Source organism: Stylophora pistillata, chromosome 2, assembly GCF_964205215.1.
Source record: "Stylophora pistillata chromosome 2, jaStyPist1.2, whole genome shotgun sequence".
In the NCBI taxonomy this organism is placed as follows: domain Eukaryota; kingdom Metazoa; phylum Cnidaria; class Anthozoa; order Scleractinia; family Pocilloporidae; genus Stylophora; species Stylophora pistillata.
The window spans coordinates 48,846,276-48,872,159 of record NC_142520.1 but is presented as its reverse complement, the minus strand read 5'-3'; the positions used below and the strand labels follow the sequence as shown (position 1 = coordinate 48,872,159).

The 25,884-nt window shown below is 39.6% G+C and overlaps 1 protein-coding gene and 1 pseudogene across 1 annotated transcript; both read right to left on the bottom strand.

The window, feature by feature from the left end:
- Positions 1 to 2,095: 2,095 nt before the first annotated feature.
- On the bottom strand, positions 2,096 to 6,477 carry LOC148740031 (uncharacterized). The gene is made up of 3 exons (XM_088748106.1): positions 6,117 to 6,477; positions 5,712 to 5,826; positions 2,096 to 3,367 (listed from the first exon to the last, which is right to left on the bottom strand). Exons 1-3 carry the CDS (start codon positions 6,444 to 6,446, stop codon positions 2,739 to 2,741), a joined length of 1,074 nt encoding a protein of 357 aa, XP_088604232.1. The 5' UTR covers positions 6,447 to 6,477; the 3' UTR covers positions 2,096 to 2,738.
- A 7,275-nt stretch (positions 6,478 to 13,752) lies between these two features.
- LOC148740030 (uncharacterized) lies at positions 13,753 to 16,802 on the bottom strand (annotated as a pseudogene).
- Positions 16,803 to 25,884: the final 9,082 nt, after the last annotated feature.

Genomic DNA, 25,884 nt, shown 5'->3' with positions numbered 1-25,884 from the left:
AGACAGGATGCACACTGATCTTCAGGGGAACGACGCATTCTCCTTCTGGTCCCTGAATAACAACCAATCATCGGCTACCTTTGTTCCCTTTAGAGCCAGTGGATCCTTTTTGTCCTTTACGACCCTTCGGTCCAGTCTCTCCTTTTAACCCGATTGCTCCAGTGGACCCTGTATCGCCTTTTCACCTTTTACTCCTTGAGGTCCCACAGGTCCTCTTTTGCCACCTGCGCCTGGAGCCCCGATAGGCCCCAATCGGCCTGGTGGTCCTTCCTTTCCAGGGACCCCTTTCTCTCATTTATATCCAGGATACCCAAGGGCTTCTGGCAGCCTCAGAGGTCCTGCCTGGCATATACTGTCAGAGGATTTACAAACTTCACTAAACTTGTTATTTATTTCTTGGCGGACTTGTTGTAAAGTTATTGTTCTTGCAGTTGGACTCAGAGCAATATTTCTTTTCTTTCTTTTGTAATGATCCATTGTATGTTTTGTCTTAACACCTTCAAAATCTGTTTATCAAATAGGCGTTTAAAAAAAAGGTTAAGGTACGTATGATGCACGATCCTCGCAGTAGATAGCGCTACTTAAGCAATAGCGAAAATCAGACCTGAAAAAAATCAGGCCTGGACGGGATTCGAACCACTGACCTCTGCGATACTAGTGCAGCGCTCTACCAATTGAGCTAGCAAGCCAACTGGGAGCAGGCTGTTAACGCTCTGCTCCCAGTTGGCTTGTTAGCTCAATTGGTAGAGCGCTGCACTAGTACCGCAGAGGTCAGTGGTTCGAATCCCGTACAGGCCTGACTTTTTTTTTTTTTTTTTTTTTTTTTTCTTTTTTTTCAGGTCTGATTTTCGCTATTGCTTAAATAGCGCTATCTACTGCGAGGATCGTGCATCATACGTATCTAATACCGCAGTTCAAAATATATGAACTTCATATATTTCATTGTAACCAAAAGGTTAAGGGTTTAAAATAGTAAAAAAAAAAAAAAAAAAAAAAAAAAAAAAAAAAAAAAAAAAAAAAAGAAAAAAAGGGGAAAAAGAAAACAAAACATATTCATCCATGCTGGAGCTTGTCATATTTTGTAAAAACAATTTAATTCTGCATTGGAAATAATTGAATTTCAGATGTGAACACACTATTTGGTGAGTCTAGCGTAAGTGTCTCAAAAAGCAATCCTTAGTCGCCGCCCCCCCCCCCCCCCCGGGGGGGGGAGGGGGGTCGGAGGATATTGTGGGGATCACGTGGTTCTCAGTGGAAACAAAAGCAGGGAGCAGTGATCGCTAACAGAGTAGAAAGAGGGTACTATAAAGAATTGTCAGCCAATAAGGGGGATAATTACAACACTTAAGAGCCCGATAAATTGTATTGTGACACAACCAGACTCCTCTGACCCTTTACCCCCTTCAAGACGACAAACAATCGAGAGATTTAGCACCGCATTTACGTAAAACGGCAAACGTCAGCTTGTCCTTTTACTTATCATGTATAATAGCATGGACCTTGCTGCTTTAGCTTAGCATGTGCTCACGCCATGGTGGATTGAGGGCGCGTCTGTATGACTAACAAAGAATGTTTTTGGTGCCCTTTTTCCGGTATTAAACTTCAGTCTACTCCGTGAGAGAAAAACGGAAGAAAACCTTACGTTCACGACAAACGCGTTAAATAACTCGTTACATCACTTGTCACATAACTCGTCAGGTATACAGGTTGAAGTTATGATCCCAGTGTATAGCAAATACAGACCTACTCATCCAGGCAAAATAATGAAGCTTCTCGGATAACTACACTATGATCTACATAATTCCACAGCCAGCAAAAATTTTGGAGCAAAGTAAATAGTTTTATGATTACTTGTAAACGTTTTCGGCTTCTCCTCGACGTTTTCATCTGCCTTATTCGGCATCTTCATGCGACTTTCAACAGCCAAAATTCGCACTTCGTTCATTTCCATTTGCTTGTTGATCGTCTCCATTCTGAAAAACAGCGCGGGGGGTGTGGGGGGTGGGTTTGGTAAATTTTTTTGTGACACAACCAACATCTACCGAAGCCCCCTCTCCCTCCCCTTTCCAGTGATAAGAAATGACCAGTGCCAAAGTTATTAGTTCCAGGCCTCCTTCTTGTTTATATCTGACATCACTACACAATAATTGATTAATACTTCACATTTCCTTGAAAAGATTGATGAGTTGTAAGTCTGACTTAAATTTATTCTGCTGAATTTCGTTTTGGCATAAAAATTCCCTAAGAAAATGCATTACTTTGCGAGGGAATTCCGCATTAAGCTGCACGCGAAAATCGATATCGCACGTATTGCGTAATTGAATAAAAACAAGAATAAAACAGGGAAGCGACCAAAAAAAAAAAAAAAAAAGAAAAGAAAACAGCGTTAGTTATAGTTGTTATGTAGACGAAGATGTGAAACAATATGACTTAGCCTCGTTTCCAACTCGCCGATTCCACGCTTAACACTTCTCCTCTTTAACAAATCAGATTCAATTCAATGATTCGATTTTAAAGGCAATTAATTTGGTCTCCAGTGAAAATCTAAAGATATTTAAGGATCTTAGCGTTGTAGCTGGCGTGATGGCAAACTTATTTTATCTTTGATATGAGAGGGGAAAGGTTCTTTATTACAGACAATTTTAAATGAAATGCTCATTTAACTTGAATCACAAGTCAACCTCCACAAAGTTCTTTAGTACTAAACTAAGTTTGAAAAAAAAAAGGCCTGATTATTTTTAACGGATCCATAAATTCAATGAGTAGGACTGGGATTGATTCTTCGTTGTGACAGCATCATAACCAAAGTCATATTCAGTCTGACTGGATCCGTGGTCAACAAAAGAGGCAGCACCAGTTTCTGTAATTCCAATCCCATGATCAGCACGCTTACAGCTTTTTCCTCCTCCACCAATCATCATCACCGATCCATCACCATTACCCCAGTCACACCAGAAGCCGATCTTGTCAGCACTTTGGATTTTTCCACTGCACTCAGCCTGTTGAAACCCGTCTGTTGACTTGTACTGTCCACCATATTGAACCGTACAGTTTCCAAGACACTGATCACTGGCCCAAACTGTGCCATTTCTAAAGTCACCATAACTTGTGATTTTGGATCGAAATGTTTGTCCACCCAAACAGTTACCTATGGTCTGTAACAGAGGAGTGTGACTGGGGTCGTCACTGCGCGTGATCTTTATTTCTTTGCCGCTGACCGACCAAAAGGTTGTTGAGATCATATCGTTGTTCACTGAAGGGTCGTTTGTCGCTCCAATAGCAGTTTTCTGGTCATACCACCAGTTACCATCATCACGCATCCAATTATTACCATCGCTGTTTGAGAATCGAGCGATAAGAGTCCAGCCTTCAAAGAAAGTACATCTCTCAACTTTTCTGTCACGATTTTTGATAAAAATATATAGACAGGTTAGTGTTAGGATAGGTATTATTTTTACAGCTTGTAAAAAAATGTGCAGTGGTCTCTCCTTTCTTTTGTTTTTGTTTTTGTTTTTATTTTTTTTTTCTTGGCGCCAGCACTAAAATAATAATAATAATAATAATAATAATAATAATAATAATAATAACAATAATAATAATGATAAGGAAAGGAGTACAGCAGTGTTAGGTAGAATGCAGAAGTCTTTAGTCAGCAGTTCACTCAAGATTGCAAGATCTTTGAAAGTCATGAGTTGAAGACTTCATCTTAGCCATGTGTTATTTTGTTGAGTTTTTAAGACATTAGGGACTAGCCACAAGGTTTTTTTTTTTTTTTTTAGAAGTTTCTTTTTTTTTTTTAACATTTTGTATTAGTTTTTCTTTTTTTGGGGGAGTACATAAAATTATGTAAATCTAAACATGTTAGCTGGCCACGTCCTAGAAGCCCAGCTTTAGTGCATATAGGTTCTGGCATCTAGACGTTTTAACTGCCACATAATAATAACTGTAACAGTTTTTCTTGTGACCATAGTGGGGAGGTATTACCCATTGCCGTAAAACGGCCAAATTTTTAACCGTAAGCCGTGGAGAAAAAACTCGAACTCAATTCAGCTCTTTACAGGATATTATCGTCCCAACGTTGAAGTAAAAGTTTCGTAGCCGAAAAAGAAATTGGCCTCTTGGCCAAGCACTGCTAGTGAAGCAGACATTACTTTTTAGCTGTTGCAAAACAATATTCCTGCGTCTCATAAACCGTAAATTTTTGTTATTTTATCCTCTCGCTCCTTGTTAAAAAAAAAAAAAAAAGAAAAACTTTGAAAGCCTGCAACGAGAATTTTCGAAGGTAAGAATTTTTTTTCTGGCCCCATTTTCTAATTTCCTCAAGAGCGCCTTTATTACTGAAATAACCACTTTTCTAATCGCTCTAGATCTATTTCCAGCGATTTCCGTTTCTAAATCTTTGTACTTTAAAGCTTTTTGGATGAAAAGTATTCCCTTATGAGGGTATAGCCATGTAAATAAAAGAACATTTCTCGTCTTTTCTGTTTTTAAGAATACTATATGGACAGCTTAATCTTATTCTACGACTTTCTGTATGGGCATATCGGGAAGGATAGTTTTCCTAGATTGTAACGAATTGTGAGATGGTCTCGCCTTCCTTCTATTTTTCTTGGCGAAGTTTGAGCCTACAGAATAGGCTGTTATCCCGCGGAAGGAAAAGTTCATTCAACATTTCGCGGCTTGTTTTTTTTTTTTTTTTTTTTTTTTAAATGAGCTTATGCATCGGATAACGCACAGAAGGCACTTGAATACTAAATGCCGCGGTAAAAGGTCAGCAAGGAGAAATAATTGGCGTTGTTGGTCGCTTTTGCTCCCAGCTGCGTCGGAGAATATGTTAAAGCTTTTAAAACAATTTTTCCATTGGTGAGGTAGAGAATTTAGATTGTCATGGGATCAAACGGCGGAATTAAATCGGTACTTGTCAATACGACCATGGGTTCAATTATAATTCTCCTTGCTAGCATAGTAACATGTAATAATAGTTTTCTTCCGATCGGTTTCATTTTTAATGGCTGCTCATCCCTTTTACATAACATCTGTTCAAACGACTTACTAAGTTTAATTCTTAAAATCTTGATTCGAAATTAACAAATATCCCTGTACCAACAATAGAAGGCTCCAACGTATTGAAACGACCGAATGTTTACATTCTCTCATGCCAAATTATGATCACAGACGGTTCGAGTCTTAGCTTGCGTCTTTATACATCGGGCGAATTGTGTACGTTTGCACACTTTTCAATTCAAATCAAGTAAAAAGTATCCTTGCAAATACCTTCTTTTCAATTATCAGAGGAAGGGTATGCACAGGGGCGTTAACGTACTCACCATCAAATACACTGGTGAAGCGGCGGAATCATCAAGCGGACAACTGGTTATTAACGGGTACCTGCTCGCTTAATTAAAAGCCACTTTTCTCGCATTTCATACTGAGTGGCGACGGCATACTAATGAACTTTCAGATCATGACTTACGAAGAACAAAATAGACTGTATTTAGACACGATTCTACTTTCAATTCCTGCTTTGAAATTTTTGAAATATCGTTGTTATCTCATCTTTCCCCAAAGAATGAAAGAGTTCTGTCTTATTATTAAATGTGCCAGCCAGCTGGATTTTGCTTCAAGAATGGCTAGTTGAATGTTCGGCTCCGTTGAGCGCACTTATCAGTTTGAACTGATCGGAATATTTTATCAAGAAAATGCAGTCTTACCAATTGTTCCACAGTCATCTCCAGTCCAAGGATGTTCGCAAGAACATGAAAATGTTCTGTTCTTTTCGCGAAACAAACAAGAACCGCCATTACGACAGCCTTTCATGAGACATCCCTAAAATAACAGACATGTATTGTCGTTTAACAGGCATATTTAACCAAATAGAGTATAACTCTTCCTGTTTAGCTGTGTTTGCTTTGCATGTACTTGTAACCAGACAGAACTAAGGGATAAGGGGTAAACGCTCAATATAATAACTCTCGGAAATCTAACTAGTATGCATGAAAGTGCCAAGCTCCTTTACAATTGAAATATAACAACTTTTCTTCTATTTGTACGTGTTAAAAAAAAAAAAAAAAAAAAAAGACCTGTAAACAGAGGAAAATTCAACAAGAAAACTATACCTTGAGCATCATAGAGAAAGTGAAGCCTTTTTTATCATAAAACTGGGCACTTCTGCCCAGGATTCCATGCTTGTTTAGTTCACAAGTTCCTTTATCGTCCTTTCCGAATGGTTCTTCGAAGTTTGTTGAAGTACACCAGGAGTTTCTGAGGCATGAAAGACTGCATGATATTTGAGTGGGAGATCGAAACTGTTTGACAGCATGACCACCAAGGCGCTTGTTCTCCTTAGTGGTGAATAACGCTGAACGAGAATAAGTCGAGTCTTCTTGAGCAAAAAGGATGGCGATTCCTTGAAATAGGAAGAGGAAGAAACTTTCCATGACCGCCATTTCTAAAACATATCATTAACTGAGTGAGATCGTTGACGCAGGTGTCAGTATTATTGGAAGTTGAAAAAGTACAACACCATTGGCCAATTCCTAATCATCGACGTTAAAGAAATTTAAAGAGAGAGGCCACGTGCGGTAATCTAATAAATAAATAAATGCTAGCTTTCTGTGTAAGTGGAATCGACGTATCCTGTGTGACCGAGATCTTAAAGAACAAGTCCAGGCGAGATCTAAAGTGAACTACAATTAACTGATTTTTCTGCCATCGAGTCAGGAGAGTAAGAAAACCAACAGCCCGATCATTTTCCCCTGAGTGAATCCTGCTATTTTGAACAATTTGACGAGAAACTTCTCGCCCGTCCTGATCTCGCTCGCTAATCTAGCTTCCCGTGTCCCTTTTATATCAAACTTGCACAGTTCAATGTGAAATAAAGGGTCTCGCACGACTGATAGAAAGGAAAAAGAGATAATAAAGCCTAAAATTTGAAAAATATGTTATGATATCATCTTGGCTCGGGACTTTTCTAAACTCTCAAGTCTTCGAATTACAGTTGATTTATTCCCATCGCAGACCGTGCATAAAAATACGTAAAACTAAGAAAAGTTACGGGTTCAACTAAGAATTTTTTTTTTTTATTTTGGCTGGTGTAGCTTTCGTTCCTTGAATTTTTCCACAAACATTTAAATTTACCAGCTGATTTAATTTTAGGGATAAGGTTGATCCAAAAAATACACAATGGTTTTTGAATGGCTTAATTTGATAGGAGAAGAGAGGAAGTGAATCTCGGATGAAAAAACAAAAACTACTCCAATTCTTAACCACGCTAAGAGAAAGTAACTTACAGTCTCATTAATTTCTCTGACCATACTGATTTTTCGAGAAATTAGAGTCTGCTTAGGGCTCGGACTTTTCACGGCATTCAAATTGGTCAACTTGGGATTCGATAGTTTGTAACCAAGTTTGAGTATGACAGCGATCTTCGCAGTAATGAACACTAAAAATAAGCAATAGTTAAAATAAGGCCTGTACGGGATTTGGGCCCCTGACGTCTGTTCATTATTGCGAAGATCGCTTTCATATTCACTTTTTCTTAATCGCAGCTTACGTATATGATTTTCACAAATTCACAAACGTTGACATGTCAAGTTTATCACTTGAGATGTTCGTGGGAAAATATCCCGTTCTAACATGTGATGGATTTCAGTGTACTGTGTTGCAAAAAATCAGGATAGTAACATGGTAATTAGCTTATGACTAAACATCAGAACAGAAAAAGCGAATGGTGTAAGTTCCAGACTCTTAGTCTTGTAAGTCGAGGAGACATGCTTTCGTAAAACATATTTTTTAATCAATTATCCCTTTAATAAACTGGTATTGTGTCCTTCAGAAAGATCACCACAAGATGTTCGTGGCCACTGTTGGTAAAATGTTAATTTAAAGGATGGCTTTGACTTGTCTGTGCCTGCGTAGCGGCCCTAGAGGGAGGGGGGAAGGGGGTGAGGAACCAAGCGGAGAGAGGCTTCGAGAGAGGAAAGGAAGGGCCTGCCAGCGATCCCGTGGACTCCTCGAAACTCCCACCGATTAATTATGCATATCGTGTTTCGAATGTCAATCAACAACTGTCAAATCCAATCACGAAGGGCTATTTTAACACGAACGCCAGTGAAGCTTGGAGAGTACTTAAAATAGCAGAGCCCTGACCCATGCAAGCTGTCAAAACACTGCTGCTGCACGTGGGTGAAAATTTCGGACGACAAGGAAAATTTCAAAGAAAAACCTAAGAGAGATAAAAAGCCTAATATAGATATTCCGTCAATTTTCCGCTTTTGTGGAGATAACTTAAGATTCAAGTTAGGAACTGGGTTAAAAAAAAACTTTATCAATATCGTTAAAGCAAGTCAGAGAGAAGAATTCCAATATGTTATCGCGGACCGCCTTCGAGATCTTGGATCAGTACTTGGCAAAACAGCGAAATCTCTCCCAAATTGTTTCCCTTACCCGAGCCCGAAAAGTGAACACTTTTTGCAAGTTTTATGAACTCTTGGAAAGGGTTTCATGTCCATCTTCGGTTGAGAACTCGAGCGAGTGAAGTTAGACAAGTCTTGTAAGCATTAGCACAGATGACTACTGCCGCTCGAACGTAAGAATTTATTTTCAATAAACGGCTGGCGTTGCTAGTATGAACCTTCCAAACGGTTTATACAAGTCGTTCGACAGAAAATAGTCCAAGTCGTTCGAACGGACTGATGTTTTTCAACGGATGACCAAGCCGTTCGAACGGGCTAATGTTTTCAACGAACGGATGACCAAGCCGTTCGAACGGGCTGATGTTTTCGACGAACGGGTGACCAAGCCGTTCGAACGGGCTGATGTTTTCGTCGAACGGATAACCGAAGCCGTTCAAACGGATGAAATTTGTTTCTGTTAACCAAGAGATTTACGTTCGAGTATTTGATCTTGTATGATGCTCGTAAGTGGAGTTATAACCAACACAACAAGCCGTTTATATTCGTTGGCCTCGAAGCGTGCAAGCAACACTAGAGCTTGAAAATTAAACTGTTTCCAATCCCAGTCGGCAAAACAGCTGCAAGATCCTTCTTTTTGACGTAGAGCTGTTCCAAAGCTTGGCGCTGTTCGTTTTTCAGATTGATTCCGCCTAGTTCTAGAATTTTTTCAACGTATTCTCATCGAAGTTTGCTGTTCTAGCACAACTTGCCTGTTTCGCATTACTTTCATGGCTGAGTGACAGTTATTTGATCTCGACCAATGAGAATTCTTCGTCCATCAGAGATTGGATATTTTGAAGAATTCACTGGGTCGCTTGAAGGCCCTTCCTATCCTCTCCCCAAGCTTCGCTCCGCTCTTCCTCCTATCCCCTCCCCAAGCCTCTCTTCGCTCGGCTCCCCACCCCCTTCCCCCCTCCCTCTAGGGTCCTACGCAGGCTAATTTGTCCGAAGAAAACTATTTCTAAAACTTGTTCCTCCCGTCGCAGATCTAGACTCTCTCAGTTTTAGGGCTAGACTTGAGACGAGCTATTGGAGCTTAAAACTGATAACAGGTAATCACCCGATAAATTGTTACTAGATTTGAATTGTGTCGATGAAAAGAGAAACAGTCTCGATTTGTCATATTGAGTTCCCCTTTATGTCAAAGTAAACTGTTTTTGCTTTTTATTCATTTATCATATGATCTATTTATTCTTGTATATATTCATTTATTTATTCCATTAAAATAAAAAAATGTTCGATAGAGCTTCAGCATTTTCTCCATCAAATATAAAAATTAATATATTAAACATACTTTCTGTTACTTTGTTTTTGACATCACTGACCAATCATTAATGAATACTTCACATTTTTCTTGAAAAGGTGAGTTGTGAGTCTGATTTAAATGAACTCTACGGTCAACGAATTTGTCGAAAAATTAAATGGCAATTTTTCTTGTTTTGTTTACTTGTCAGTATTTTTTGTTGTGTTTTTATTTTTGTTTGTTTGTTTGTTTGTTTTTTTTTTGCTGAAACGCTAAGAAAAATGGCAGTTTGTTGCCAATGGAGATCTAAGATGAGAAGATCTTAAGATCCTTCCTACATTTACAATTTTCAACTAACTTGGACCAGAATGTGAAAAAAAATGAGTAATGTCCTCCTTTCAAAAGTTCTGCTGTTCTAAACTAAGTTTGAAAAAATAAACATCTGGTCATTCTAGCGGATCCATAAATTGAACGAGTAGGACTCGGGTGGAGCGCAGTCATATTCAGACTCGCTGATTCCGAGCTCAACAAAAGAAGCAGCGGCAGTTTCTGTGATTCCAATCCCATGATCTGCACTTGCAGGCTACTTCATCCTCCCCCCAATCATCATCACTGATCCATCACCACTACTCCAGTCACACCAGAAGCCGATCTTTTTGGCGCTTTAGATGTTTCCACTGCACTCAGCCTGTTGAGACCCGTCTTTTGACTTGTACTGTCCGCCATATTGAACCGTACAACTTCCTAGACGCTGATCACTTGACCAGGCTTTGCCATTTCTAAAATCGCTATAACTTGTGATTTTAGATCGGAATGTCTGTCCACCCAAACAGTTACCTATGGTCTGTCACAAAGGGGTGTGGCTGGGCTCGTCGCAGCGCGCGATCTTTATTTTTTTTGCCGCTGACCGTCCAAAAGGCTGTTGAGATCATATCTTTGTTCACTGAAGGGTTGTTTGTTGCTGCATTTGCAATTTGCTGGTCATACCACCATCCACCATCGCTACGCATTTAATTCTTGCCATCGCTGTTTGAGAATCGAGCGATAAGAGCCCAGCCTACAGTGAAAGAACATTCCTTTCCTTTTCTGTTACTGATAGCAATGTTTGGACAGTTTAATCTTATTTCTAGGTGTTTCTAGATGGCCATATGGCAAAGGATAGTTATTTATTCTTTTCCAAACTTGTTTCGAATTTTGCAATGATCTCGGCCTTCTCTTTTTCTTGGTGTTATCATTAAACAAATTAACCGTAAATTTCTTTTTTTCTGGTGACCAAACAGGAAATATATTAATCGTAGACGAAAGTCTAATTGTAAAAGATGAAATCATTGAGTAGGCAAAACTCGTGGAGAGAAAAAATAGTTATAGTTTAGCTAATAAGCTGACTCTGAGTAGTGTGAACGTGACTAACAGATTAAGAACAACTAAGCTTTAACCACACATGTTTTTCAATTTCCAAAGAATCCGCTCTTACAGGAACAACTGAAGGAGCCATAAGTGTTCTGACAGTTTGCATTGACGTCACAGGGCCAGAGGGAAGCACTGCACTCGTAAATATCTGAGGAATATACGATAACGGCAGGAAAGCGGTAAACAACTGAGCTTTGAACCAGTCTATGGGTGTGGAATTAAATTACACCGTCAGTTAAGTTTGAAGCAGTAAAAGTACACTAAAATTATATCTCACCTGTTTCACAATATTCCCCAGTATATCCTTTCGCGCAAACACAGATGTAACTGTTCTTCTCGTACTGTGCAGGACATTTCCCATTGTTCTGACAAGGCCAACTAATACACTGAGACTAAAGAAAATATAACAGTGAGAAAGAAACGCGGAAGATGTGGCATCCGCTCGACCAACACAGGTTGCCATTCATAGTAATTATCTTCAGGAGCCGTCTTTACAAGTAGAGTCAGTATTTATTAGAAGTTCGCTAATATCGAAAAACCTTTATGTCTTAAGCTCATATAACCCCTCACCCTATTTCTGCTAGAAACCCACTCTATACGCATGAAATCGTGTGTAATTCCTATCCCTTTCCTTTTAAAAGAAACAGAGTGAACAACAACTTACTGCGATACTATATATAGTGATGATGACCCTGACTGGGGATGAGCTTGTCTGAGTTGTTGTAGATATCCGATGGAAGCAATTCACACATAACTTTGCCAGTGATCTCATGAAATGCAGCCAGGTTAAAAGAGAAACATGAAGGGATATTGACACAAGCAAATCCACATTCGCTTCCTTCAACAACAGGGTCCAAGCCAATAGTAGTGATGTTGAGGAAGAAAGACATTGTGAAGCTCAAAGTTGACATAACTTAAACCATTGTTTCATATGCGCCTCGGCTGAGAGGTTTACCTTCAACCAGTACACTTTTATTTCCAGAAATGAAAAAAGAAATGAAAAAAAATATGAGAAGTTTCTACTCATGCTCAATATATCATCAGAATTCTAAAACACGTGTTAGAAAAACTATTATCACTAGTACATGGAAACAACTCCTTTAATTTTTGGGAAGTCTTAATTATAAGATCATTTAAAGTTGTATGCTACCATCATCTCCATGTGGCCGAAATCTGATCAGTTCCCTTGCTCTTGAATTAAGCAATTTTATAGCAAACTGAAAGTAATTTTCCAGACTGTAAAATGATATGATAAAATAATTATAGGGGCTTTTTGTATATTTGGCATAACAGATCACATATCAATTGATAACCTGTCGTAAATGTAAATATACCCGGACTGCAATTTGTCTATCAGTTCAGACAGCAATAAACAGGGAGTCCACTCTTAATGATAACTTTATTATTGATTAGTTAGAGAGAGATATATATTTTTTTTAAAAAATTTTTTCTAAAATTTTTCAAGATTTCAAACTCAATAACTTATATGTAAAAATAAACTTTTTTCACTACACCAAATTTGCTTTTCTGTGTTGTCTTGTAAACTGACAACGTCCAAAATCTGACGTGCTTTGGAAATTGAACCAGTTAGTGTTAGCAATTTCCACTTAGAAAAGATATTGTTTCGACTCTTCATGATAAGAACTTGTCAGTGACAACAGTTCAGCAAAAGGAATGAAACAATTTCATCGTCGTGAATGACTTAACTTTATAAGTCTTCTTAAATACTCCTCACTTTATTTTCAGGAGAAGTTGATTTCCTTCCTATCTTCTGTCCCTTTGTTAGGACGAAACAGTTGTAAAACTTTAAGAACATGCAACTTTTGAAACAGATGAATGAATAATCGAAAATTTTCACCTTATACTCCTCCACCTCTTTTTCCTTTTCTTTTTTTCTCTTTTATTTTACTATTATTCGGTGAAACAGTTTCTGTATAATTGCTCTTTCTATAAGGGGTTAAATGATATCGTATGGTAGTCCCCTGTATTGTGATAAAAAGTTACTTCGTGTCTTGGTAATAATATTGAACGCTTCAAACAAGACACAGGTTGAGACTTTTTTTCCCCTACTCCGGGAAGAAGATGATCTTTACTGCATTCGATTCTGGAATAGTTGAGAGAGAATACCGTGGGGATACGAAGAACCAAAAAAGGGAGAAAAAAAATACTTTAGGTGAAATTTTTGAATGATATACCAGCAAAATGTTGAGTTTATGATACAACTTAGGATAGAATGATAATTAACTCACCTTTGTCTGCTACAGTCCAGCCAAGTAACCATTCCACTAAAAGCACAGACACAAAAATAAACGGAAGCAGCGAAAAAATGGAGCTTTTCCTTTTAAGATACATCACATACGACTGAAATATCTCTTATGTTGACAGACTATTGGTACACTGACTGTTTTAGTTAGTTGCACGACTGAGCATCGCGGTGTGGGTCCTAATTCAACGACCATTAGAAGATCACTTCCCTTGTTCGTTTCTGCAAAGTTTCTGCTTTCTTCTCTTTTAATGCTTCGGGATCGTTCACGTGAGCGTTAACTTGGATGTGGTCTTGAAAGTTGGGCCATTTTTCTTCTGGAAACTTTAGAAAGGATGGTCCCTCCGACCACTTCACGAGATGATTAAGATGGATTCCTCTCGTTAGAGCATCTGCATGGTTATGGTTAGACTTGATGTAGCGAATTTGGTCTGCCCCAATTGACTCTTGGATTTCAACCACTCTGGTAGATACAAAGGGTCTGAATTCCCGTGGTGGCGTTCTGAACCGGGACAAAACGGTTGTTGAATCGACCCTGAAGAATCTTTCCAGTCTTGAGCTTTTGTCAACTCCAAGGCCTTTACGCATGTAACGTACATCCTTGCAAGTGCTAAACAGCCCAACAGTTCTGGTCTCGGGATGCTTTTCTTCTTCAGCGGTGCGACGAAAGCCTTTATCATGACTGGAACACATTGGTAGTCTCCACCAGTAAGTTTCCATCGTAGGAAGATTACTGCACCATAAGCCTGTTTCCCACCATCGGAGAATTCGTGAATTTGAGGCACACCCACTGCATTGCTTGGTTTTAGCTTGCAGTCAAACTGAAATGACAAGAGATCATTTATGGTCTGAACATTCTCTAACCATGTTTGCTGAATACTCTCGGGGAGGATGTCGTCCGAGCTGTAACCTGAACTCCATAGTGCTTGCAGATCAATTCTGAACTTGATAGTAACGGGTGAAACAAGTCCGATGGGATCCCAGAGTTGAGCGAGAAATTTCAGGCAGTTTCTTTTGGAGAGGCCTTCCAATAGACCAACCACGTTTTCTTTCTTGAAGGTAAACTTATCTTCTTCTTTATGCCATTTGTGGCCAAGCAGATCTGTAAATCTTTCCCCGCTAGACTGATCGATTTCCGAGCAGTTGGAGTACCACGCCTTAATTTGAAACTTGCCTTTTCTGAGGATGGTGTCAATTTCTTTCGTTATTTTCTTGGCTTCTGTTGAGTTGCTTTTGGAGCCCGCGATATCGTCCACGTACGCGTGATCTCGCAGCTCACGGGCTGCGTCCGGAAATTCGACTTGTGAGACTTTGGCTAAGTAATTGATAGCGTTTGAGGCGATGTCTGGTGCTGGCTTGTCGCCGAAATTTAATCTGAGCCACTGAAAGACTGAGGGCGCTTCACTTTTGTCGCTTCTCCACAAGAACCTATGGAAAACTTGGTCGTCAGGGTTCACTAGGACTTGATTAAACATTTTTCGGATATCACCCGAGTAAGCCACTTCGTTCCATCGCCAGCCCATAAGTACATTGGGAAGACTGTTAATGTAATTAGGTCCTTCCTCGAGGTGATCGTTCAGCGAAAGACCGTCGTGACCCTTTGAAGACGCATCGAAAACAAGGCAGACCTTAGTGGACTTCTCTGGTGTGAAGACTGCTTGTAACGGCAGATACCATTCAGGTTGGCTGTGATCAACTTCTTCTGTAGGAACTTTAATTATGAAGTCTTGTTGCAACAGCTTTTGGACTTCGTCATTTACGATTTCGGAGCATCCTTTTTTCTGGATCGATTTCTCGGCAGATTGCATTTTTTTAGGGCAATGTCATAATTGCTGCGTTTTGGGGGTCCATTCTCTTTCCAAGGCATTCTTACTTGGATTCTCCCATCTAACAATGTAGTTGAATCAGACAGCGACTTGACGAACTTGTTTTCTCGTAGCACGTTCTCACTAAATGTAGACAGTTCTGTTGGTTTAACCCCCAGCGTGTCCTGATAAAGTAGTTTCTTAAAGTGGTCTTCAATGCTCATTGTTCCGACTTCAACCGACTGTATCCTGTAACTGTTAACTTGTCCTGAGACGTACAAACCGAAGCAGTTGCATTTGGCAATCGGTTCTCCAGTTTCCCCTGACAAGGTATGAATGTCGACGAATGCATGGACGAAATCTGTACCAATTAGAAGATCTATTGTTCCCCCAGATAGATGCAGTTTGTTCGCCACTGGTTTGAGATGAGGGAAGTGTTCAATAGTTCTCTTCGAGATCGTCTTCGCGGCACTACAAGGTTTCTTTATAGTGTATACTTCCAGTGTCTTTCTGATATCCTCTTCTATATTCGAGACAATAGTGATTTCGATGATTTCTGAAGCTTCAGACCTCTTCTCTCCACCTGCTAGATTCATAGTAAGATGGGTAACTTCCCCAGCTATTCCAAGTCGTTCAGCCACATTCTTTGATAGCAGACTTGTGTTTGATCCGGAATCTATCATCGCTAGTATTTCAACAAGCGTTCCACCTGAGTCTATAACTTTGACCCTTTGGACAGGACATAAACCAGTGATGAGCTTAAAATCTTTCTTGCGGTTGGTGGCGCAGTTGGTATTGCCTTTTGCAGGAATATCTTGCATTCGGGAAGGCACTGCGTGCGGGCTTAAATTCGAGTTCATCTTCTCGTTGTGAAGAGAACGGTGGTGGTTCTTTTTGCATTTGTCGCAGGTAGTACCGTCTGGCTTCCTACAGTCGTTCGTATGATTTGGCCTGAGACATTTCCGGCATCTTTTTCTCTGTTTGACTACGTCCCATCTTTGATTTACAGTTGAACTTTGATACAACGGACAGGCCGCTAACTGGTGTTTCGACATACAACCGAGTGGACACACCTCTTGCTCAGAGGTTCTATCATTGTTAGCTGCGTGGTTATCTGTTCTTCTAAAGGTTGGTCCTCGGTGGGTACGTTATTTTTCATCGGTGTTGTCAATGTCTCGTTTGCTTCTGGAGCGGAAGGTTGCCTCTCGATGTAACCAGGTTACGAGGTTTGACACATTTTCTTCCTTTCCCGCTCTTTGCATTTCCCTTCCAAAGTTTGTGTTGTCTCATGGATCGAGCTTTCATAAAAGCTGAGACATGAAAAACGGAGCTTATGACGCTTCTAACACGATGCAGCCGCTGTCTTTCATATCATTGACAAATACAAAAATCGTCGTGGCGTAACGCGTGAGTGACTTGGAGTCTCGTTTAACTTGTTTCAGATTGTTTATTTCAGCTAACAGTTCGTCCATAAGTTTTCGCTCATTTGCGAATTCATTTTCGAGAATTTCCCAGGCTTGGTCAATATCTTTGCAAGTCTTGACTTTATCTGTCCAGAATATACCTTTCGGCATTGCTTTTCGAACTCTTTGAAGTTGCTCATCTTTGTCTTGTCTATTGTTTGCCATACAGTGTCTAAACTCTATTTTCCACGTCTGATACGTTCTGCGACTTCCGTCCCAGATCGGAACTGTCAATCGCTCAAGGCTGCTGGGTTTCGATCCCATTGCTACGGCCATTTTCTCAACTGCAGAACTCATCGTTTTCAAGGTTTCTGTGTGGTCAGGAACATTGGGATGATTATTTTCGCTTTGATACGCTGCGTATTTCAAGGCGATTTGGAGAAAATCAGCTTTGACTTTGTCCCCGAGTTTTCTGTTCATTAACACCAATTCATCTTCTGATGAAGCGCCTTCTTCAATTAATTTGTCCGAGATCACCTCTTGCTGCTTTTTAACAGATCTGTACTTTGATTCCACTAAATTGAACACTGTTTCGAGTCTTTCAAGTCCCGGTCTTATAGCGAAGATGGTTTCAAATTCTTCCATTAACTCCATTGGAATTGCAAGGGCATGGTTCATTTTTCCCGTGAGGGTTTTTACATCAACTTTCGGCGGCATTGCGAAGGGAATTTGAAGTGATAATTAAGTTGCTGTTCTTTCACCAAAGGTGTAGATTGAAATATTTTCTAGAACGGTCAGTCGCTCGCTTTTGCGCTGTCGGTTGTTCTGGAAAATGATGCGTTTCTTTCGTGAATTTAAATGACCCGGCTGTAACGGATTCCAACGTCGTTCGGTCGCTTGTTTCGCTATCAGTTGTTCTAGAAAACCGGTAGTTTTGCCACACGATGCTGTCCTTCGGGATCTTGAAGTCGATGGTGTAACCTTCAATTCGTAGAATTTTTGACTGTTTCGCGCTTTCGTTTTGATGCGTTACTGTAGCTTTGAAGGTTTCTGATGTATGGTTGCCGTTTATTTTTGTACTGGTTGCCAGAGGAAGCAAGTCAAACTAAAAATCAAATACAGATTTTTTTAAATATTGAATAACATTTGAGAATTTTTAACGAAGTTTAACTTACAATTCGTAGGGCATTCCATACATCTTTTAGATATTTTCGTGATCTCTGGGTGACCGTTATTTTGAATATTGGATTCTTCGCGACTTTAAATAAAAAGAGGGGTTGGTCCCCAGACTCCCTGGGACAACGCTCTGGCGCTAAGACTATAAAACACTAAGTGCAAATCACGCCGTTTGCCGTAAACGTGATGCTAAAGTTCCCTAATCTCACGCGCTCAACCGCAGAGGGACCATTAACTATACTCCTTCAAATTGTATTTTTGCTTGTCGTAAGGGATTTTCCTTCGGTAAGAAATGATCGGATGATGTCTAAAATTGTTTTCGGCAATGGCCGATTGTGTATCAAGGCGGATATTGGGAGTTTGTGAAAGCCATTTCCAAGCAATCGATGTGTTTGCCCCGATGCATTATGTCAATTATCTCATTAACCCTTCCTTGCCTATTTTTTACTATCGCTGCTTTGAGAGGTTTGAAGTGAACTCTGTTGTCGAGTTGCACTTTGGCCTCTTTTGTTCTTTTTTCCGTCTTATTCACGGTGACTGTTGTTCTGCTGCTTCGGTGAGATTTAAAGCAGAGTTTATTTCAACTCTTTTAGAGCCGAAACCTCATTGCGTTACAAAGTAATTTTTGGCTTAGATACAGTCTGCAAGTTGTGTTATCACAATTTTCCAAGTAGCTCTGAAGGGCGATAGAAGACTGAACCGGTGGCATGCAGTTAGATATGAAATGGAAATGGTTCTTTATTTTGTCCGAGAAAAGTGTAATGGAGGCGCGTTCGTCTTACGAATAAATCTCGCAAAGTTGGCCTGATTTCACATTCGTTTGTCACGGGTGTTGGGATGAGTTTGAGACCCTTTTTATAGCACGCTGACTTGGCCGTCCGATGGTTGATAGTTTGCGAGGATTTTTAAAAAAAATAATTTTCCTGGCCTTTTGGCGGCAAGCCTACATTTTAAAGTGTTTCTACGCTCTGTCTTAAGTTGTTTGTTCTTCTTTCGCTGATATTGAAGCAAGCATTTTTTAACAGTCGGAGCACACAATTATATTTTTCATGTATTTGGTATATAAGTGAGTTTTTTTGAGGTCAGAAATCTCATTCCTCAAGTTGGCTATGTTATCATTGTTATTTACAATGTTCACCGAGTTCTTTCCTTTATGTAAGGTATTCTGCCAGAGAGTTGTTAAAGGCAGATAATGATCAACTCACACGTATAGGTAACAAAACCCGTTGAGGTTCGTAGCTTCCCTTTCGTGGAGATTCCACTGAGGACGGTTTTTCTTATCCCTTTTTTGAACGGTAGGCACTGAACCAGACAGAACTCTTCGCCTAGATCCTTCAAATTACACAGACCTCTCGAAACAGTCCTCCGAGAAGTGTTCGGAGCAGATCAAATATTCCTGCAGGATTGAAGTTCACTCGGCGACTTCGCACAAATCGCATCCGCTTTTTCCGCTCTGACGTATTTGCAAGGCTCCGATGCAGAGAAATACCTGAAGCATGGTCTGCCCGACTACTACAGCTTTGAATTACGCATCAGTGCCTCGTAATTTTTGTTTAGTTTTTGTAAGAATAGAGTAAAGCACTCTGTTGTGTTTGCTTGACATCTTCCCATGTGAGATTTTCGCGTTGAACCGTTGACGTCACTTCCTCTGAGTCCTGCGATCAACTTCCGGAACATGGTCGAATAATGGCGGACGCGAAATCGCGAATTTAACGGCCGGAAAAAAGATAGTTCTGGTGCTCGGTCTAGACTGAAATTTGGCAGAGTATGTGAAGGAAACACACTGAACACAAAAATGAAAAAAAAATGATGTACGACAATTTTGATCTCAGGGGCACTTTAAATAAGTCTTTGAAAGCCTTACACCTGAAGCCAAAAGCTTTCGACGTGAAATTATTTTTGATCAGGTTGCTCAAGCTTATTTATAATGAAATTACCTATACAAGTAAGCAATACTCGCGGAGAGGAAATAGTTATAGTTTAGCTGACAAACTGACTCTTTGTAGTTCGCTAGATTAAGAACAAATAGGGTTTACCTTGATATGTTTTTCCATTCCCAATAAATCCGCTTTTATAGGAACAGCTGTAGGAGCCATAAGTGTTCTGGCAGTTTGCATAACGTCACAGGGCTGGATGGAAGCATTGCACTCGTCAATATCTTAGGGAAAAACGAAATTAACTTTTAGGTAAGTTAACAAGAGAATTCGGAAATATACGATAACAAGTGGAAAGCTGTAAATAACTAAGCTCTGAGTCATTCTCCGGTCGTGGAAAAGAATTACACCTTTAGTTAACTGTCTTACCCGTTTCACAATGTTCCGCAGTGTATCCATTCTCGGAAGCGCACACGTAACTATTCTTCTCGTACTGTGCAGCGCATTTCCCATTGTTCTGACAAGGCCAACTGATACATGGACACTAAAAAACATACAGGAATGGGAAAGAAACGCGGAAGATGTGGCCTTCGCTTGACAATCATAGTATATATGATTATGAGTCGTCTTTACAAATGGAGTCAGTACGTCTAAATTAACCTTCTCCGCTAATACCGAAAATTATTTTAGTCTTTTCTCAAATAGCCCCTCTCCTTATTTCTACAATAACCTCACTCCGTATTTACAACTTATTGCGATGCTATAGTGATGGTGACTCTGACTGGGGATGAGCTTGTCTGAGTTGTAGATATCCGATGGAAGCAATTCACACAGAACTTCACCATTGATATCATGAAAAAGTACGGCCAGGTCAAAAGAGAAACATGACGGAATATTGACACAAGCAAATCCACAGTCACTGTCATCCACAACATAATCCAAATCAATACGGGTGACGTTGAGGTTGGAAAACTTGTGAAGTTCAAAATTGGCATAAGCCATTCCTTCATCTGTGCCTCGGCTGAGAGGTTTACCTTGTGCATAAAAGAATTTTTTTTCTAGAATTGAAAAAGTGAATGAAAAGAAAAATTATTCCAAAGAAGTTTGCTCATGCCTAATGTCTCATCAGAGTACTTAAACACTTTACGCACAATAAGAGGCACGTGTTAGATAAACTATTATTACTATTACTATTATTAAACTATTATCACTTCACGTACATCTCCGCCAATGTAATCTATTGCATAACTTGCACTTATTGCAAAAAGATATACATCGGTGAAACAGGCATAAGACAAGGTGACCGATTCCGAGAACACCTTCGAGACGTGGAAAGGAATGACAAGGACACGTGGAAAGGAATGACAATGGACACATCGAGACCAGTCGCTAGACATTTTAATTTACCTAATCATTCTTAGCAACATATGGCAATCTGCGGTCTTTCCTTACACTTAGGTAGCACGGAAAGCCGTAAAAGTCTCGAACAGAAGCTCATCTTTCAAACCGGCAGTCTAAATCCCACAGGGATCAACGAACGCTTTTCATTCCACTTATTTGTTCTTGTTTTTCTCGTTGCCATGTTCCCACCAATAAGGTAGCTCCATGTTCTGCCTTTAAAAGCACACACAACCCACAATTCCTCTATTCGCTCCGACGAAGGGCTAACGCTCGAAACGTCAGCTTTTATAACCGTTACGGTGGCCAATTTACCATTTCAACTTTGTTGATATATTCATATTATTTCGTTACTCCCACTGACGCAGCCCCAAACAGTTTCTGTCGAAACTATCAGCCTTTATTCATGTTATGGAAGAGTCTGATAGGTTAAAGTGGAAATTAAAAAGTTTCCCTTGTTAGACTAGGGAAAAAGAACTGAACCCCCTTTAAGATGAGGTTTGGATGGGAATATTTTTGTCTTTGCCTATGAGATTACAAAGAGCAAGATTTGGAATGGAGCATTGATATTCATTATGGCAATTTTTTTTAATCCTTTACCTAGGACCTCATGCTCTCAAACCCCTCCCCCCCCCCCCCCTCCATTATTTTGCAGATGGAGGATCTCGTTCTCAGACTTTTCACGGCCAAGTGATTGCAAGTTACACAATACTCATGGCCACCGTTAGCCGTTTATAAGACCTTCAGTGTTGGTCCGGCCGGGGCTCGAACCGTCGACCTCCCGTACAACAGTCCAGCGCTCTATTTATTAAAGAAAGAACATTGAAGTTTAATTTGTTTGCATCGCCAAGTATAGGTGGGATTAAAAGGCTTGGTTATTTTAACCTTCACCTGCAATACTGGTACAAATTCAATTCGTGCTTTACCCTTTATTTACTTTCACTGCTTACCTGTAATTCCACATTCCCAACTTTTAGCCAGTATTCGCCATCCAGTAACTGCTTCCTGTTCATTATTTGAGCCACTTCGCCAAATGAGTTGGCGACTGCGGAATAAATTCAAAAACAACATTTAAGTTCACTTCAGTGGAGTATAGTATCATTTAATTCGAGTATCACGGCTTTGAAGCCACTTTTTTGCGCCTTCTAGTTACGAGAATTTTCAAACCTAACAATTTTCTTCCTGATGCATTTTCCACTTTCTTTAAGAGCACCGCTAGTACTGAAATAATCACTTTTCTAATCTCTCTACCTCGATTGATATCTATTTCTAAATATTACACTTTAAAGCTTTTTGTATGAAAGCATTCGCATCTGAGGGTGTAGCCACATCGATAAAAAATAGCCCATCTTTTCCGTGTTTTTAATAACTCTAAATAGAGACCTTAATCTTATTCTACGACTTTCTGGATGGGCATATCGTTACTATCTGATAGACTGTAACGACTTGTGCGATGGTCTCACCTTCCTTATGATTCTTGGCGAAATTTGAGCCGACAGAGTGCGGCCGTTTTTTAATCAGTTCAGGCATCGGATAACGCGCAGAAGGTGTCTTGAATATTTGATGCCGCGGGGCCAGTAAGGAGAAACAATTGGCGTTGTTTGTTGCTTTTGCAGCCAGCTGCGTCAGAAAATATTTTAAAGCTTTTGAACCACTTTTGCCATTGGTGAACGAGAGAATTTTGATCGTCATGGGAACAAACGGCAGAATTAAAGCGGTATTTAACAAGCACGGGCTCAATAAATCCTTGTAGCTAGTGTAATAACGTGTAATAATAGTTTTCTTCCGATCTGTTTTATCTTTAATGGCTGCCTATCCTTTTACACAACATCACAACACGACATCACAACACGACAGCACGTACTCGCTCTACGAATTTTACTCTCTGAGTTCGAAAAGTATGCTTTGCATACCATAGCATTTTGTCAACTATTGACAATTACAATGTCCTCTCATCTACGGTTATAACGCCTCTCCTGTGGGACGAAAATTAAAAAAAAAAAAATTATAATACATCTCCCCTTACCAGAATTTGCGCCTGTGAGAAAACAAAACATAACAAAAGAAATAAGCAGATCCGTTGAAGTGACTTACTAAGTTTAATTCTTGAAATCTTTTTTTTTCAATAAACAAAGATCCCTGTAGCGACAATGGGAGGCAGTAACGTATTTGAGCGATAGAATATTAACATTCTCTCATGCTAGATTATGATCACAGACAGCTCGAATCTTGTGTCTTCATCGGCCGGATTGTGTAAGTTTGCACAGTTTTCAACAATAATCAATTAAAAGATATCCTTGCAAATACGTTTTTTCAATAGTCAGAGGAATGGTATGCGGAGGGGCGATAATGTTCCCACCATCAAAAACACTGGGGAAACGGCGGAGTCATCAAGCGCACTGGCTATAATTTTTCACGGGTGTATATTTGCCTCATTAAAAGCCATTTCTCTCGTATTTCATACTTAGTGGCGACAGCATATCAATGAACTTTCGGATCATGACTTAAGGGGAACAAAAGAGTCTGTATTTAGAACCGATTCCGCTTTCAACTCCCGTTATGAAGTTTTTTCAAAAGCTGTTGTTATTTCATTTTTTGTCCAGAGAGTGAAAGAGTTCTGTCTTATTCTAAGATGCGCCAGCCAGCTGGATTTTGCTTGAGGAACGGATATTTACATGTTCGGCTCTATTGAGCACTCTTATTACTTTGGCCTGTTTTAAAGGTTTGACAAAAAAAAAAAAAATGCAATCTTACCAATTATTTGACAGTCATCTCCAGTCCAAGGATTTATTCAGGAACATGAAAATGTTTGGTTCTTCTCATAAAACAAACAAGAACCGCCATTGCGACAGCCTGTCACGAGACATCCCTAAAAATAACAAACATGTATGTTCGTTTAACAGGCATATTTACCAAAAGAACAGACCTAAAACTGAAGGGAAGTACCGTGAAATAGAGGCCCTGCTTTTCAACATACATCGGTTACGACTAAAATATCATTGGCTGTGATATGCAGCGACAGACCTTATGCCTTTACTTAGTTAAACGATTGGACGTCAATATTGTGCACCCTAATTTAACGACCATGAGAAGACCACTGCCCTCATTTGTTTCTGCAACCCAAAGCATCGATATTTAAAGGAAATTGGCATAATAATTTTTTTTTTACTGCGCGCCTTAGGATAGATGGGCTATCAGTAATAAAGTTACGTTCATGATGAAACAGGAAGTTCATGATGAAACAGGAAGGAGATGATATACGCAGCCCACTTAGCGTTTGTACGTTCTCAATTTGTTTAACTTAAATAAGTTAACAGAACTTGCCTCATTTCTTTGCAACTCGAGATGATGAAAATCAATTTTATCTACGTCTTAGTTAATTAACTTAAATGCACGCAAGTTACCTTGAAGGCCGCTATAAATGACTTTAAGGTATCACAGAAGGAAAATCAGCTTTTTTATTCAAACTGTAATATCGTGAACATCATGCGCGCTATCCTTGTAAAAGTAACAGTCTTAAAGCTTAATAAACACTAACTTCGGATATTTAGTTTCATATCTAACTTTTGATATTGAACAGAATGGGAGCTTGTTTCTTTTACGTCGAGATATTTTACAACATAAGTTTGTTTGAAGACGCATTTTAACAAAAACATTTCGTTGTTATCGGAACGAGATCTACACATATTGCACTGAAAAAAACGTGTCTATAATTTTTCTTTTTTTCAACATCTCGTTATTTTTTAATCGGGACGTTGGTATTTATTGTTCTGCAGGTGTTTGTTTGTTGATGTTTGGTTACAACGCATTCCTAATTCACACCTGCGAAGGCTGTTATCCAATCACATTAAAGCAACCATTTGACACTATTTTCCTGTTGGCGCTGATGCTGCAAGAAAGTAAAGAGCGGATACAGTTGTAGCAAAGTAGGTCGAGCAGGTTATGTGTGACACGCGTGAATATGAAGCGATTTGTGTCGGTAAGAAAGAGGTCAGGCAGAGGAGAGAGAGAGAGCTACGAACACTGGAAACGCAAAACAGCTTTCCAACTTTCGAAGTGCAATGCTACGCGAATAATGATGGACTGTCGGCGATATTATTCGTGGACTAGCGCCCACGTCAACTTTGATAGAAATAGGCTTCGGCCACTGAATCTCTCTCTTTAACTGGAACCCCTATCACTATCGGTGAACAATGTTTCCGCTCCGATGCAAACTGTAAAGAAATTTTCCTTTTTCCGAAGCGGCAAAAGTGACTTGTCGCTTTTGGAGATGATAAATGCTTGAAAGCAACACTTGGATGACAAAAACAATCATTATATATACTAGTTTATGATCCTGGGATGGCTGAAGTTAATTTTCAAGAATGAACAGGGAATTATACCCCACCAACAGCTTGGTTTCTTGTGGAAACGGAGGGGGATCAGTCGTCTTTAACAGAGTTTGAGGAAGGCGCCATAGAAAATTGACTACCACTGAGCGGGATCATTAGAATACTACAGAGCCTTAGGGGAATCGGGTAAGTTTCATCGTGACACAAACAAAACCCTCCCAACCCCCCTTCCCCTTAACTCTCCTTCTCCACCCCTTTTTCAGCGATAATAAAACGACCGGTGCCTTAGTTCTAGTTCCAGGATTTCTTTTGGTTTGCGGGACCATAAGATGTCCAATCAATCAGTGGCTTCTATTTTCCTATCATCTCTGTTGACAAGTTGGTAGAAAACTCGAGCACAATCTATATACTTTAGACTTTATTTCATTTCTTTTAAACTGTTTAATAATTATGCACCAATGATTTCAGTTAATAATTTCTTGATGACTCTTATCAGTTGAATTGACTTCTTTGTTTTACATGGTCTTT

Excerpts from the sequence above, each read along its gene's own strand:
- LOC148740031 (XM_088748106.1), bottom strand. The coding sequence starts at position 6,446 with ATGGCGGTCATGGAAAGTTTCTTCCTCTTCCTATTTCAAGGAATCGCC. Across the intron at positions 5,827-6,116 it reads CTTTCTCTATGATGCTCAAG|GGATGTCTCATGAAAGGCTG; the intron begins GTATAGTTTTCT and ends CTGTTATTTTAG. Across the intron at positions 3,368-5,711 it reads AGATGACTGTGGAACAATTG|GCTGGACTCTTATCGCTCGA; the intron begins GTAAGACTGCAT and ends CTTTCTTTGAAG.